Below are 15247 nucleotides of genomic sequence, written 5' to 3'. Positions count from 1 at the left end.
TTTATTTTGAGCAGTTAAAGACTATTTATGACATTATTTCAATATACAATTAATACAATATTGGTAACTAATAAAGAATATGCCACTAGAATGCAATGAAGAAGCATATATATGTATGAAAATGTGAATTTAATAATAATATAATTATATTTAATAATATCGTTATTATTGGTTATGGTATAAGATATTCTATTGAGGTTTTGTCTATAAGGCCAGTAGTTTCTATAATTTTCCCCTCCATTTATACTAACCCGATCCTTAATGTCCCCGATCAGCGTGTTCGCCTCCTCGAGTTTTCGTGATGTATCAACGAGCTTCTGCTTTGTTGTTGACAGATTGTTTTTTAAGGCGTAGGTTTCCTCCGCTTCCTGTGCTCTGGTCACCTGGTACTGGATCAGTCTATCAGCTAATGATGCAGACTCCTGTAAATATCACGTAACCAGCGTTATACACGGTGAGTGTACATTATAGATACAATGTATCCATTAATTAATTAATATAACCACACATTGCACTATCAAAAACAAACCAATGTCATACTTAACTGTCCATGTTCAAAATATGAATATTAATGTATCCATTTCTATATCAACACAAGGTACAGTATTAAAACAGAAATTGGCTTCCATAAATCTATATAAATATATTTCTATATGAAGAATAATCCCATTCCAATAAAATGAATTTACTTTGATTATATATATTTGTTTATAAGAACAATAATCCACAAGCAAATACCTTTTTTTTAATTTACATATATATTTTATACAAGCTCATTATCACTGTGGATTATTGCAAATAAATACTGGTAATACCTTTTCAAGGGCCTCAATTCGTTGTCTAAGTAATCTGTTTTCTGTTCTTAACCTCTGAAAAAAAAATCGTATCCAAACCATAAGACTCAAAAAGAAAGTAAATGCTTTCATTCTTTATCATTATTTTTGTCAATTCTCTGGAGTTTTCTTTGCCATATGCAATATTTTTTAATGAAGTTGCAAAAATTGATCACAAGAATTTCTAAGAAAATCTCAAAATTTCTTTTTACAAGATGTAAAAACAAATTGCAACTCACTTAGTTTAACAATTTTTTGGCTGATAACTCATTGATCAATGTTACCATAAAAACACCGTACAAACTGAACTTTACCCTTAGTTCTATCTGATCTTCATTTTCTTTGCTTTTCAGAGCTGTGTACTCTTTCTCTATTCTGAAACGACACGGAAAATACGTCCAAATTATTAAAATGACAAATATAAATACATGTATACGGTTTAAATTCAGTCTTATAATCATGTGATGTGTATATATGTATAACAGTGTTTCAATCACAACAATTTTTGTTCAACAGTTATTGTAGATTGTTCTCTCTCTCTCCCCTCTGCCCCCTTGAAAAGTTCAGTCGGTATGACCTGCAACCCATCACAGAGCAACAAGATCTGACAGCCCTGCTTTACCCAGTCATCTCATTTTTTATGAGCTTGGAATGGTGACATGAACAAATGACCTTTCACCTTAGGGTTAAACAAGTATATATACAAAACACATTGCACCTTTCTTTGAGCAAGTTAATGAGATGTTTGGGGGGGGGGGGAAACATAAAGATGGAGAGATTTCAACCTCTCCTCCTCCCACCTTCTGACTCGGTCACATTCATTAGCAGGAAATGTATTAATTTCGTGAAAACAAATTGATCTTTGATCTGCATCATTTCATCAACTTCAAATGTAGACTTTAATTGATGAAAGTACAGGAAACTTACATATATTCTAAGCATTGAGGGTGGGAGGGATTGGGGAATTTTCTCCTAAATTTATAAACCTATTGGATTTAAATTGAATTCTGACTGCATTTTAAGTAGAGTTGAATACATATGGTTTAAAACTGTGAGTGATTATCGCCCAATGTTAAAAAATCTTCCACCTGATTTCACAATCATGTGTCTCTGGAGTTTATAAATGATTTACAAATTTAAAGTTATATAAACACCAGCATGTACCGGTAGATTGAAATGTATCCAATAATCAATAAATACAACTTCACTAAAATTTGAAAACGTTGTTAATAACTGCAATCAATATTCGTAATCATGCAGTACTTACTGTACATGTATATTGCTAGCACAGATTGAAAAAAGACAGACAGTAGCGTAGCAAGAGAGCCATGATATCGCTGCAGGTAATCAAAGATGATGTGGATAAAGACTTGCTTCTGTTAAAATTACCACAGAGCTGTCAAATTATGTACGACAGGTCCTGTAAACAGTGAAACACGAGCCTGACAGATGGGATATGCTGTCATCCATCTTCATTTTGTTTACGCCAAGTTTAAGTTGTCCCCATTACTGGCCCCTCTCTCTCTCTCTCTCTCTCTCTCTCTCTGTTTTGTACACAACTTTTTCAAAACTTCCTATTTAAGATTTTCTTGTACATGCTTCCGTTAAAAAATTATCATCTTCATATTTGCAACATATTTTGGTTTTGTTTATATTCATACACATCTAGTTTGTGAACTTTGTTATATTCACATACATGAATTCATTGTCATTTTAAGTCTGATTAATTCAGCAACAAAATCCACCAAATATTGGTGAAACAAAAGTAAGAATTTGCAGCTAGCCAACTTCTCATTGCCAGTGATGGGGTAAGTAAATGCAGTCAAGTTAATCTTCAACAAAATATTTGAGATATGTCAAAAAGAACTTATCCTTCAAGTTTACTTGATTTTTAAAATGTTCTTTGATGGGCCCATTTGCATGTACATAAAAGATATATATCTGCTCCTTTTTACAACACTGTACAATATCTTAGTACAGGTCCCCAAGCTACATATTCTGGTAAGCTAGTATATGAAATATGATTCCTTTCTTTGTGAAACTGTTTTCCATATGTTTTACATATACTCAACATTATGAGTATTTCACTACACTGTTGAACATATGGGTCAAAGTAGGGGATCTAAAGAAAAGGCAAGGTGATTATTTATTCACTCCAAAAATGTGATGAAAAGGGGCGCATACAGCTTATTCATGTTGAAGTGTTTTCTGATTTTTTTCTCCATAGGCCCGAGGGTAAGATTAATTATTACAACCACACAAATACCATGTAGGACCTGTCAGCCACCTGTCAACAGAAGTTGCTGAAACATCCGATGTTTATTTCGGGTAGAGTTGATATTTTCTCTCCAAAAATCTGGACGTAAGATAATATTGACAACCAAACCCATAGAAACACAAAACAACTCATATGCAACAACAGACGACACTTAAATGTCTCCAAATCAAGGCGGGGACTCGTATTATCTTTCTCCCCTCCAGTCATATAGCTGGCACACATTGAGAAACAAGAGACACGTGTGGAGTGGCAGTAAAGACAAGTTTCAAGATGAACTCTCCAATTAAACACAACTTTAATGGCTGATTTATCAACAAAGAAGAATTCTGTCCAGTTCACTGGCAGTGTATGGCAAGCCTTTAACTGAGACCCTACCATAAAAGGTCATTTCCCCATAAAGCCCTGATAAGATGGACCCTTAGATAGCTCAGCTATAGCTACCATGTTTTCAACATGTGTCCATTCGGTCTGCATTTTTTTAGTTGACGTATCATCCTGTGTTTTTTAGTAATGATACTTGGTTTTGACTTTAAAAAATAACACCATTGACTAATATATCAATCTAGATAAAAATTCTTTTCATAAAGCAGCTTATATATATATAGCAGAATGAATATCAATGATCCATGATATATCCATGAACCTTAAAAACTTTTTATGGGAGAACTTCCAGTCACAGGGAAAAAATTAATCAAAATCTCACATCTTTCACAATGAATACATGTAGTGCATTAGGTATAGTACACTATGTTCAATATTACCACTCCACTTACCCTGATTCTGAGAAACAGCTGCCTCCATAATCGTCATCTCCGAAGTCCACAAAATCCATTAGCAGTTCTTAACATTATAGGGCCAAGCAGCAGCAGCCATTGGTTGTACTAAACCACTGGTGCAGCACTTTATAGCCACATCTCTTAATACCTCAGTACAGTCAAATTCAACAGTTCTGTAGCTGTTTACACATGTTAATAAACATATAGTCCCACAGTCTTACTGCATCCTTTAACACCAAAGTAAAACTCACATCTGCCACATGCGCAGTCAAATTGACCAGTTTTGTCAAAATCGGCGCAAAATTAAACGGTCATTTAAAAATTCCCTCTGAAACAAGAAAGACTGCATTGAAAATGTCTCCTTTAATCTCGGAATTCCTTAGGAAAGATTCCACCCTCTAGACAGGTGTCAATGGGGGGGGAGAGATGTTTTACACTTCACACTTCTTCAACACTGGAGACTTGTCTATTAGACCTTTAACACTAAATATAACCACCCATCTATGACCTTCGCTGTGACAAAGTAAAGATGTTTCATTGTCCCACAATGTTCTCCAATTACCCTAACATTCAATCTCATCACACAGTCGTGCATATGAAACAATTTCTCCAGGTGAAATCGAGTTATGTTTGCCAAAAGCCCGGTACAATGAATTATTCAATGTTGCGTCACCCCTGAAACTTAAGTTTACCAAGCTTGTTTTGTTTTCAGTGTCAAAAGTTTCAGTAACCCCTTTTGGGAAAAAAAATATTTTTTAAGAAAAATAAGTTTGTACTCCTTCCCAAATTAGATTTTCCTTTTGCGTAACATATTCCCCTTTCATCTTCTTTCTTGATTAATATTTAAAAGGGGCCAAATCCTAACATAGAAAAGTATGTGCCTTGGCAATTTACCTGTACCTTGAAATGTACATATACTAAGGAGTTTACTACAGGATCAAGACTTTACCTGTGTATATATATATATGTGTACAAACTACGTACAATACAATGATGCATAACACCAGATTATGAACGCTTACAAGATTAAAATTCCAGCCGCCCCTATCCAGCTCCCGAAATTGTTCACATGAACTTTCTGGTGCAAAAAATTGAGGATATTCAAAAGATGCTGAAGATTACATTTCAAATCGCGTGGCAATAAAAACGCAGCAAAACATCAGTATCACTTTCCACAATCATGTCTCCCTGTCCCATTAAAGTATTAGAATTTCCATATATGATATCTCTATTCCCCGGGCACCATCAACTATGCAGCTATGCAGAGAGAAAAAGAATCTGTCAAACAAACATGGACACCTACTTTGGACTAGCTGTTGTTAAGTCTGTTACCATCCTATGCCGACATCTTTAAGTTAATTGCCAGGCTGACTTCAAAGGGAAAACAAAAACAAATATCCCCCTAAATTGACTTGGATGAGGTCACAAAGGGTTGACCCAAATCATTTAGGGTATCATTTGTTATTCTTGCTCAATGTGCCCTTACCTGGGGCTTGAAACAAAACATGCATCATAAATTCAAGTGTACGTGCTTGTGTGTGTATGTGTATTTGTGTGCACTCTGTATGCATGCAGTATTGGGTCAATATGCGTCCCCAGGCTAACATTTTTTTCCTATTTTGGAATAATTGAATAATGCGTTTGTTTAACTTGCCAACCATTCCAACTGTGACACTTTAAGAACTTTTCATACTTAACATTTTCACACTACTTGATCAAATTTCTACATAAATGGGAAAACATTAAGAGGGTCTAAAGAAAACACAAGCCTTATCGTGTTTGAACTTAACTTTCTGAATTATATAAACTTGTCTTTCACGGTAGCCTCAACTAATACCCTCAACTAATACGTTTCAAAGAGGCTAGAAGATGTTAGAAGTAGTCAAAACAATGTAAAGGGGAAATTGCTAAACAAATATTTCCTATTTGAATAGTGCGTTACAAAGAAAAGTTAATAGTTTGATTCTTGCAGAGAGTTCCCTGTTTTTATAATCATGCAAGGATCCTTTTCATATTTTAACAACCAACTAACTACCTTCCTTCAGAAATCTGTCCAACTTCATTTGTGCACAAAGAATATGTATATAATGCATTTGTGTTCCAATTTTAATAATTCAAAGAATTTTCAATGAACCTGCCGTTAATTATGATATAAGCCTAAAAGTAAATTCACAAATTACTAAATTCATCTACAAAATGATGAAAACAATCCACCTTCACGAGTACCGGTAAAAAGAAATATCACTTAATTTGTTAGACAGAGATTTTCAGATATTAAAATCCTTTAAAATAAAGATAATTTTGTGTTAACAAAAATTTTTTGTGATATCATATAGGATACTGGGCAAAACCGATGAAAATTTTTGTCAAAATAAAGCCATATATATCATTTGTTAGATCTTCAAAAATACACAACATTATAACAAAATAAAGAAGAATCAAACCACACTCAACACTGGTAAAACCAATTTAAAAAAAATCCTTCTGTCCATCTCACCAACAGCTGAGCTTTAATTATCCATTTCTAGAGACAAAGTATATTGTTAACATGTAAATGAGGTCTGAAGCCCCCAATAACAAGACCTTAAAGCCATAGAAACTTGAATCCTAAGCCTCAAATGTCCAAATAAAATGGAAACTGAGCCCGTAACACGAGACCCTAATCAATACTTTTACACTGATCAGGCACATGTTGCAATTTTCTTTATGGATTATAATTAATAAACATCGATACTTGTCCAACAATCTGAGGGGAGATCCATTTCTCCATTACATATGTTACATTTCTCTTTCTTCCAAAAACATCTGCTGTGTGCATTGTAAAGTAGGTCTGACAATAGGCATTTGGGCATACACCAGCCCTGGTTCCAAACATCCTATGCAACCAAAAATCCTTGAACATAAAATGAGTGTCTTTTGTCCTTTCATAGAATCCCCCACTAAACATGATTATTCTTTCAGCTGAAACTTTATAAAGGTAAGTTCTTGAATAAAAAAAAGTCTGAAGTTTTTAAAGATGTTCCCTTGATATTCAATGATCAAGTCATAAACAACGGCAATTAAACAGAGGTCGAAATTATGAATGGAATGTGCTCTTGAAAGAGGTGTAAAACAGCAATTACTCCCTTCTTGTTTCAAATCTTACTAAATTTTGATTAATCTTAGAACTTTATAATTTACCATATTAATTAGATCTATGTGCAGTGTCTATAAATTGCCTGTATTAGGTCCAGTCTCTGCTATTTATCTAGAATCATCCAAAATATCCTTTGAATTTCAGTGTTTCAAAATCAATAAATATGAATTATCAATGGAATGAAAACTCAAAAAATAGCCAAAATTCATTCAACATGTGCACAATTTTGCTCCCAATAGCCTGACTATACAGCTTTCCTAACATAAAAATTCTATCAAAACCCAGAAGTTGATACAGCAATCTGACAATTCTTGTAAAAAATGAATGAAGATTTCTACCATTACGAGCGATTGACTCAGAGTCAGCGGCGGAGAGCTTTCCAATACACCGAAATATTGATCCTGACACGAGCACAATGCAGATGATCCCACTTGTAAAAACTCCATTCCACAGAAACAATTCAAGTCCAATCAACATGCCATCAGAGATAGGACACATTCCTTTATAATACCAACAACAAAAGGAAAATACTGTCATTTATCAAGAATCAAATACAATATCTATAATGATTCTAAAACCTTTCAGATTGAATTCCACCACACACGCTTTCAGATTCTACAGAGCTCCATTAACTCATCCAAATCTGAATAAAAAATTCCTGTCATAAATCATTTAGAATTCAAAGAAGCAGTGTAAAATATCAAGGTAAAACACATAAATTCACCTCTGTCCCATATCATTAAATAACTTTTTTACCCAAAATCATTACATTCTCAAGTTACACCACCAGTTTCATCACAGGCCAGAATTCACATCCAAGAATTTTAACATTGACACCTGCATTACTATCAGAAGTTCAAACAGGTGAAATCAATGTGTCAATTCAACACAGACCACCTGTCTGCCTGCTTGACCGGCCACGCCAATAGGTCACACACAACTTTATGGTACTAAATAAATAAAAGCATAATCCCAGAGTACAAACAATTCACTGTTGCTTTCCACAACACAATATTGTCTGTTAAATCAAGCTAAAACTAAGGGAGATAACTCTCATTAAATTTCTGTTAACTTTCCGAGGCTCCAAGGGGATATATATTCACTGGCATGCAATATTTTTAAAATCCTGTGAAAATTAATTTCACAGGTCTACAAAACCTTTAATAGGTATCTCCTTTGAAAAAAAAAGTTTAAAAAACCTTAGATATATAATATGCCCTCTGTAATTTAACCTGAAGATGAATTTGGAGCAGTTTTGGGTGGAATAAATTTCATGCTCACTGAGTGTCGAGTTCCACCATCATTTAATTATTACCTTGTATCTTATCCTTTTGTAAACACACTATACAAGTAATTGCATATCTGAAATAACATTCACACAGGGATTTAATAGCCAAGAAACTGGCACCAGGGCCTTGAATGTATCGAACCAAGTTATTTAACTACCCTTTCAATATCCCTGCATCACATATTTTTTCCCTTATTGATTAAGATGTCACATTTGGAAGGGAAATTTTATTTTGCTTATTGGATGGAAAAATCCAATATATTTTAGAATACCTGTAAGGTTACACATCATCATAATAGATGACGTAACTTTAATTTTCGATTAATTCATTTACTCAATACTGTATTTGTCAGAAGTTTTATTTTTATTTTCATTTTTTAACCAAAAAAGTGTTTATTTTCCTGTAAAGTTAACTCTTAGTTTGACCTTATTCAGGTTAACTTTTGCAAATAATACAAGTGTACTGATCCAAAGGATTTTGTAAATTTTTCTTAATTAAGAATACAACATCATAAATATAAAAGCTGCGATATATATACCACAACACATTGCAAATTTAAATGGAATATATCAATGTAAATTTTCCAACGAATTACAAAATATCTAGCATTAATTACTTTGAAAATGTTAATTTGTTTGGAGTCAAGACTCTTTTCAAATATGTGCTAATCAAAAGCAAATTAAAATATACAGGTACCTGGGCTGAATTTTCCTGATCACATCAAACAGTTCATCAAGGGTTTCCACAAGTGTCATTTTTACTTTTTTCCAAGTTAGAAATCTTTTGTTTCAATGACTTTTATAGGTAAATCCAACAGCAATATTCCCTTTCCTCCTATAGTTAAGTCACATGAGAATTTTACTGCTGATCATAACATATCCTAATACACTGGGCAAGTGCAGAGTAAATAATCCTGGTCTCAATCTTTCTTTAAACTCTCACTAATCTCCTAATCCAAAGAGGACAATCACATTTCATCCACAGAGAGAGAGACAACGGTCCATTAATTCTTACATCACACATAAGACCAAGGGGATTCTACCCTTACACAATCTGAGATCCTATCTTCCCTGAATTTGACCGACAGTTGAGTTTGTTTAAGGGAGACTTTTACCAATTAATTTAATGGTAAATCGAAAAATTTTCCCCTCCTGTAGACTTTGTTAGTCGTCTACCCGGGTAGCAATCTTTTTGATCTTTTACCTAACAAGGCTCCTGAATTAAAAGTCACAATAGATTTTAAAATAATTTTTTTGTCAATACAAAATATTGACACAGTGGAGATGTTGGGAGCTGGTAGATTATTAAAGGCACAAAGAACCCCTGTATTCAGGGATTTCTCATTAAAACAGGAAAACCTTAAGATTAAGTAGGTCAGTATGACTGTTTGTAAGCTTTAATTGTTAATCCCCCCGAGCTAATACCATGCACTAATGAGATTGTCTTTGTCATAATGCTGATTATTTTAACCCATTACTTAGTGGACATGTTTTGGGTCAGTTTAAGGATAAAACCTGAACCCTTTCATTTACAAGTCTTTAATTGCCCTGTATGACCAATAAATGCCCTAGATACATATATAGGTAACTTTTTTTTTTTTTGCGTACCACCAACCAGTAAACAGTTCCAAAATTCCACTCTTTATATCTTCTATTTACTGTGGATTCATTTTTATTCGTGGTCAATGTTTGTGGATACACGAACATTAGTCCCCCATGAACAATGATGAATCCACGTTATATCTTTTCTGTACAAGCATATTCAAGGTTTTTATAAGTGCTGAACACTTAATTGTGCTTGCTCCTTCAATTTTCTTGTTACCTTCTTAAACAATAAAATATGCTCACACAAAATCAGTCAAATGCATAAAAGGCAGGTGTGAGGTACACAGCGGATGCATCACCTCTCTGAGACTATGAGGTAGACAATAAATCTTCCCTGTAAACTTAAAACAGTTGAACTGAACTTTATCTATTTTACAACGATTGATAAGCAAGTTCTACAACTTGTATTAACCCTTTGTGTGCGGCGACCCAACATATTGGGTATGGAATAGCCGACGTTACCGTGCGGCAACCCAACATGTTGGGTTTGAGAAAGAAATCAGCACTTAGTTACTTTAGCCTAAAATAAAATTAAAACGGTCGAGTGTTTTTCTTGAGAATCAATAAATTTAAAGACAATAAATGATTTCTGTTTTAAAAATGAAAAATATAAGCCTATTTTTAAAAGAATATAGCTTAAAAGACGAATTTAAATTCGTCATCTAATTTTGGAAATAGGGAAATTCCGCGCCATTACTAATCTCTAAAACAATCGGTCAATCTAAAACTCTAACAAAGAAAACAAAATCAATAACATATATAATCAAGAAAAAAACTATAATTTTGATAAAAAAGTAAAAGATTACTTAAGTTAATGTATAAAAAAGAAAGAAGAAGAGGAAATTTGGAGACTTTCTTAACATTGACCTTAACCTTGCGTATTTCTTCCGGTTAAAACGAAAGTTGCAGGCTGTATTTGTTCATTCGTGATATTTTCACTAAAAAATGATTACACCAATGTGATTAATTGTTTTTCGGACTGTGTGTACATTTGATTGTTTCATCCTTGCTGTAAGTACGACATATGCCTTCATGATAATTATATAAACACGTTCGAAAACGCGCGAGATATCTCCAAACAGAAAACGCGAGTTATTTTATATACGAAATTATTACATATTTTTTACCTCCGATATTCGAACAATTAACGTCGCCGCTTTTAAATTGAAGTACGAACTGTTGTTATGCAAATTATCTCATCGGTTGACTGGTCCTCTGTCCCTATCGTAAGTATTGCAGGCCATTGCCAGTCTATCTCATCTGCGTATTAATCTTTGTTTTGTTCTTTCATTGATGTTGATGTTTTTTTTCAATGTGTAAAGAAGATATCTATTGTTATGATTTGTTGATATCTTATAAACGAATACTGAATATATGTTCCTAGTTGAAAATATGTAACAATCAGATCGGCACTATATATTTATTGGTACTTGAGTTCTATGACGCCGCTTGTATATAAGCCGAGAGAAGTGAGCTGACAGCAATGAGGCTACATCGCTGATAGCGATGCGCCTCAAAAATCATGGAGAGAAAGGTATCCACCACAAGATATCATTAAGTGATTGAGGAAGGAAACAAAATCCGAAATAGAACTATATGATGGGGATGGATATCAACTTTGAGACCATAACATGTACATGAATTAAGCCAAAAAAGATGTCTAGCTTCTCGGGCATTACAGCAACATGTCAAATGCTACCACATTGATTTATTTGATTTCCATATTGAATATGCCAAATCTCCTTTTTGGCACATTATGTAGATATGATTCTCTTTTGATGAACTTTTGATATAAATGCCTGTTTAGATACTGATATCAATCTAATCATCTTGCAGGACCATGATGTGGATTTGAAATGATGCAACCCCTTTGTGGGACCACGTGGTAAGATAATATGGATTTAGCATTAAAAGAACAATACTACTGGCTTCCATCATCTTCCCACTGTGTTACTGTTTTTTGGGTTTTTGTTATCATATGCATATGCTTCAGGACATATGGGTAATATGAACTTACTTTTTCATCTTTTTGGCACTGTATTTGACAGCAAAAGCAGTGTTAAACAGTCTGTCTGGATCCCCCTCATACTGACTAAACAAAGTTTTCTGGAAATGCTGAAAAAAAATTATCAGTGGTTTGTATAAATCCTTTAATAAGATTTAAAATATATTAATATAAATATTAAATTGCTTTCAGTTTCAAAACATAGAATCCCCATACATGAAGTCAAAATGTATAGAATTTTGAAGCTTTTTACACTTCAATAAAACTTCCTCTGGGAAGCTGGTATGGTGGCATATGAAGATGTTGTATATTACATGTATCATTTATTCGACTTTTTAATTGATTAATATAAAAATACTGTTTCCTTTGCTAAAACTATAACTATCTGACAATTATTAGAATTACCAAATCAAACACAAATGTCCTAACACATGGACATTGTTACTTGGACGCCAATAAGATGGGGTTAGCATATTGGATAGGGAACAGTGAAGTGGTACATCAGAGCAATATGTACCCGGTTAATATAGAGAAAAATATGACAATTATTTAAAAGTGTACCTGAAGCATTCCCTCCATATCCATAGACAGAAGTTCCTCTTGACTAGTTTGTAGTATTGCAATTCCCACACGAAATATCACATCCATACCCTGTTGAAACAAGAAGAGATTTATGCACCGGTTAAATCTTTGCCAATTTTCAAAAAAAGTACACATATTTTCAAATATGGTACCTGTCCATAACTTACAGCAATTCTGATAGCACTAGGTTACTGTTCAATACTGTCCCTACCACAAAATGATCATGAGAGTTATCTCCCTCTTCCCACAATCAGTTGCCTTAGAAATATATACATCTAAGACCCAACAGGAAGGAGAAAAAGAGAGAGAGAGAGAGAGAGGGGTTGCATAAACTTACCTCAGAAATGAATAAATCCATGATTCGACAGGAGAGAGACTGACAGAATGAGGTGGCGTACACTTACCTCAGAAATAAATAAATCCATGATTCGACAGGAGAGAGACAGGGAGAATGAGGTGGCATAGAGCGTCAGGAACCAGGAGGAGGCGTACATGGAGGTATGGAAGCCCTGGGACTGGAAGTGGAGGTACAGGTCCGGCAACAGTTCCTGGGGGAAATACAAATTCCATTTTGAATGTTAACATATCTTTATAGATTCACTTCTGTTGTTTTGTGTGGTTGGAAGTAGTGCATTCAAAAACCAGTAGCATATTGAAAGCAGAATTTGGGTTTTTTGGGTATCATTCAATGATTAATTTAAGTGTGGTAGAAGTGTGTTGCTTGGCTCTGGAAATGACAAAGACTATTAAGTACTGAAAAGTAAAATAGACAATTGTATGTTCTTCGATATAATAAATGTGTGTACTGAAAACAAGTGATAGGAATTTTCCATATACAAGGTAGATAATCAATTAGGTATCACTTTATACAAATCACCCACAGGTGTAGCTCATTATTAAACTGTGGTATTTACAATTTTCTTCATGAAAATCTGATCTAAGGCTGCTTTTAATGTGTTCTGCTCTAAATAAAAAAATTAATCTCAGGCGGATTTAAATTTGTTCTGTGTTACAGTAATTAAATTTGTTATACATTCATGTTATATACTGTAATCTGATTGGTTTAGACGCAGTTGATAATCTGTTCTATTACCCTCAGCGTTAGCAATACACTTAGCAACAGGTAACATTACGAATTGTTACATGCGCGAAAATTATGCGTGTACTGTTCGCCGTAGAATTCACGTCATTTCTTTAAAAAAAACCAGTTAAGATTTTTTAAAATTAAGACATTCAGTACAATAAAATAAATAGTGCCTATTTTGGAGGATAACAGTTGAAATTGACACCCCTCGAAAACTATTGTCAACCTCCCCTTAGCGTCAGTTGACAATGGTTTTCTCGCGGTGTCAATTTTAACTGTTACCCTCCCAAAAAGGCACTATTTATATAATAGTCACCTGTATCAGACACTCCAGTTTATACATGCACAGGCCTAGTTCAGCCATGCTGGGTTTAAATAATTCTCTGAGACGATAGTCCTGCATTAACTTAACAAGGACGGCAAAAGCTTCTTCCTCCGGCATCTGAAATCCAAAAACAAGATTCTGTTATTGGCATTACTGTATTGTGCTTAGGTGTGACTGATATTTTTAAACAAGAATTAGTCTAATTTAAATTAAATCTTTCTTCTATGCATCAATTATTTTGCATTTCTAAATTTTTCACATGAGATTAAACAGTCACATTAGTTGTTAATGACGAAATAAAAATCTAATGAATAAATCCAATTTTTCCTCCAAGTGTAATCAACACTGAGTATATGACTTTGCTAGATAAATGAAATCAAAACTTTGAACGAGTGAAATTTAAAACAAAAGTAAATCATCTTTTTTCGAGTTCATATGCTAATTAAACTGATATGCCTACATCTTTCATGATGTGAAGATTTTCAGTGAGACACTGACCTGCATAAGTAGAAGGCCGACGATGAATCCACTCCCCTGACAGTAGCCCACCTCTCGGTCATGGAGGGAGTACGCCTACAAAGCAAATACACAATTGTTTCAGGGATACTGTCAGTCTTACCAACAGATTATCTCTGCACAGTTATTGAATCTATAAGATACTGAGAGTGAGTTGATTTCAAGCATGTGAATCTCTCCTCAATGCAAAACAATTTTCATTTTTTAAAAATAAATTGATTATATAATTTACAAGAAAAATTTGTTCAAGCATAAATACCTGTATCCTTAAAGGTACATGATATAAAGCTATAAGAAGTCAACCTACCTTCATGACATTAAACAAGCTCTCCTGGCCAAGTCCATCCTTCTCCTTGAAGAAGTCGTGGTCAGGGAAGGTGCGGGCGATGTCCCTCCTGATCAGCTTCTCGCTGGGCGAGGTCTGCTTCAGGTACTCCACGTACAGCTGTTTGTGGGGCGAGTCATGCACCCCCAGTAACAGCTGCCAGGCCAGGCCCCGGAAGTGGTGCGGGATCCCCCTCCTCACCAGCTCCTGCAAAAAATTTCTTTTGTAAAATACCCCAATAGTTTTGGTCATCTCAGAGACTATGGATCTCTTTACCTATCAGTATCTCTAAAGCTAAAATTTCCGGTACTGATTTCATTCAACAGGTTTTTATATTGAATTTTTACTTTTGATTTATTTTCATGCCCTTCAAACATTCTACATGTATGGTATTCAAGAAACATTCATATTTTAAGGATACATTGTACAAAAAAAGCATACTTTTTCGTGCATTTAGTACATACTTTTTAGTACCTTCTTTGAAAAGTACAGAA

The 15247-nt window shown here is 34.1% G+C and overlaps 1 protein-coding gene across 7 annotated transcripts in view; it reads right to left on the bottom strand.

Annotated features, from left to right (window-relative positions):
- Positions 1-15247, bottom strand: part of LOC128157538 (ecotropic viral integration site 5 ortholog-like) — a 37454-nt gene that overhangs the window by 7687 nt on the left and 14520 nt on the right. For all 7 annotated transcript variants that reach the window (XM_052820148.1, XM_052820142.1, XM_052820145.1 and 4 more), the window contains 9 exons: positions 14736-14960; positions 14411-14485; positions 13904-14029; positions 12908-13051; positions 12483-12572; positions 11934-12031; positions 1148-1208; positions 816-869; positions 252-422 (listed from right to left, as the gene is read on the bottom strand). In XM_052820148.1, coding sequence (XP_052676108.1) covers positions 252-422; positions 816-869; positions 1148-1208; positions 11934-12031; positions 12483-12572; positions 12908-13051; positions 13904-14029; positions 14411-14485; positions 14736-14960 — 1044 coding nt within the window. The remainder of the gene's footprint in view (positions 1-251; positions 423-815; positions 870-1147; positions 1209-11933; positions 12032-12482; positions 12573-12907; positions 13052-13903; positions 14030-14410; positions 14486-14735; positions 14961-15247) is intronic.

The sequence above is a fragment of the Crassostrea angulata genome, chromosome 7 (assembly GCF_025612915.1).
Source record: "Crassostrea angulata isolate pt1a10 chromosome 7, ASM2561291v2, whole genome shotgun sequence".
NCBI classification, from domain to species: Eukaryota; Metazoa; Mollusca; class Bivalvia; order Ostreida; family Ostreidae; genus Magallana; species Magallana angulata.
This window is presented reverse-complemented; position numbering and strand designations above follow the sequence as displayed.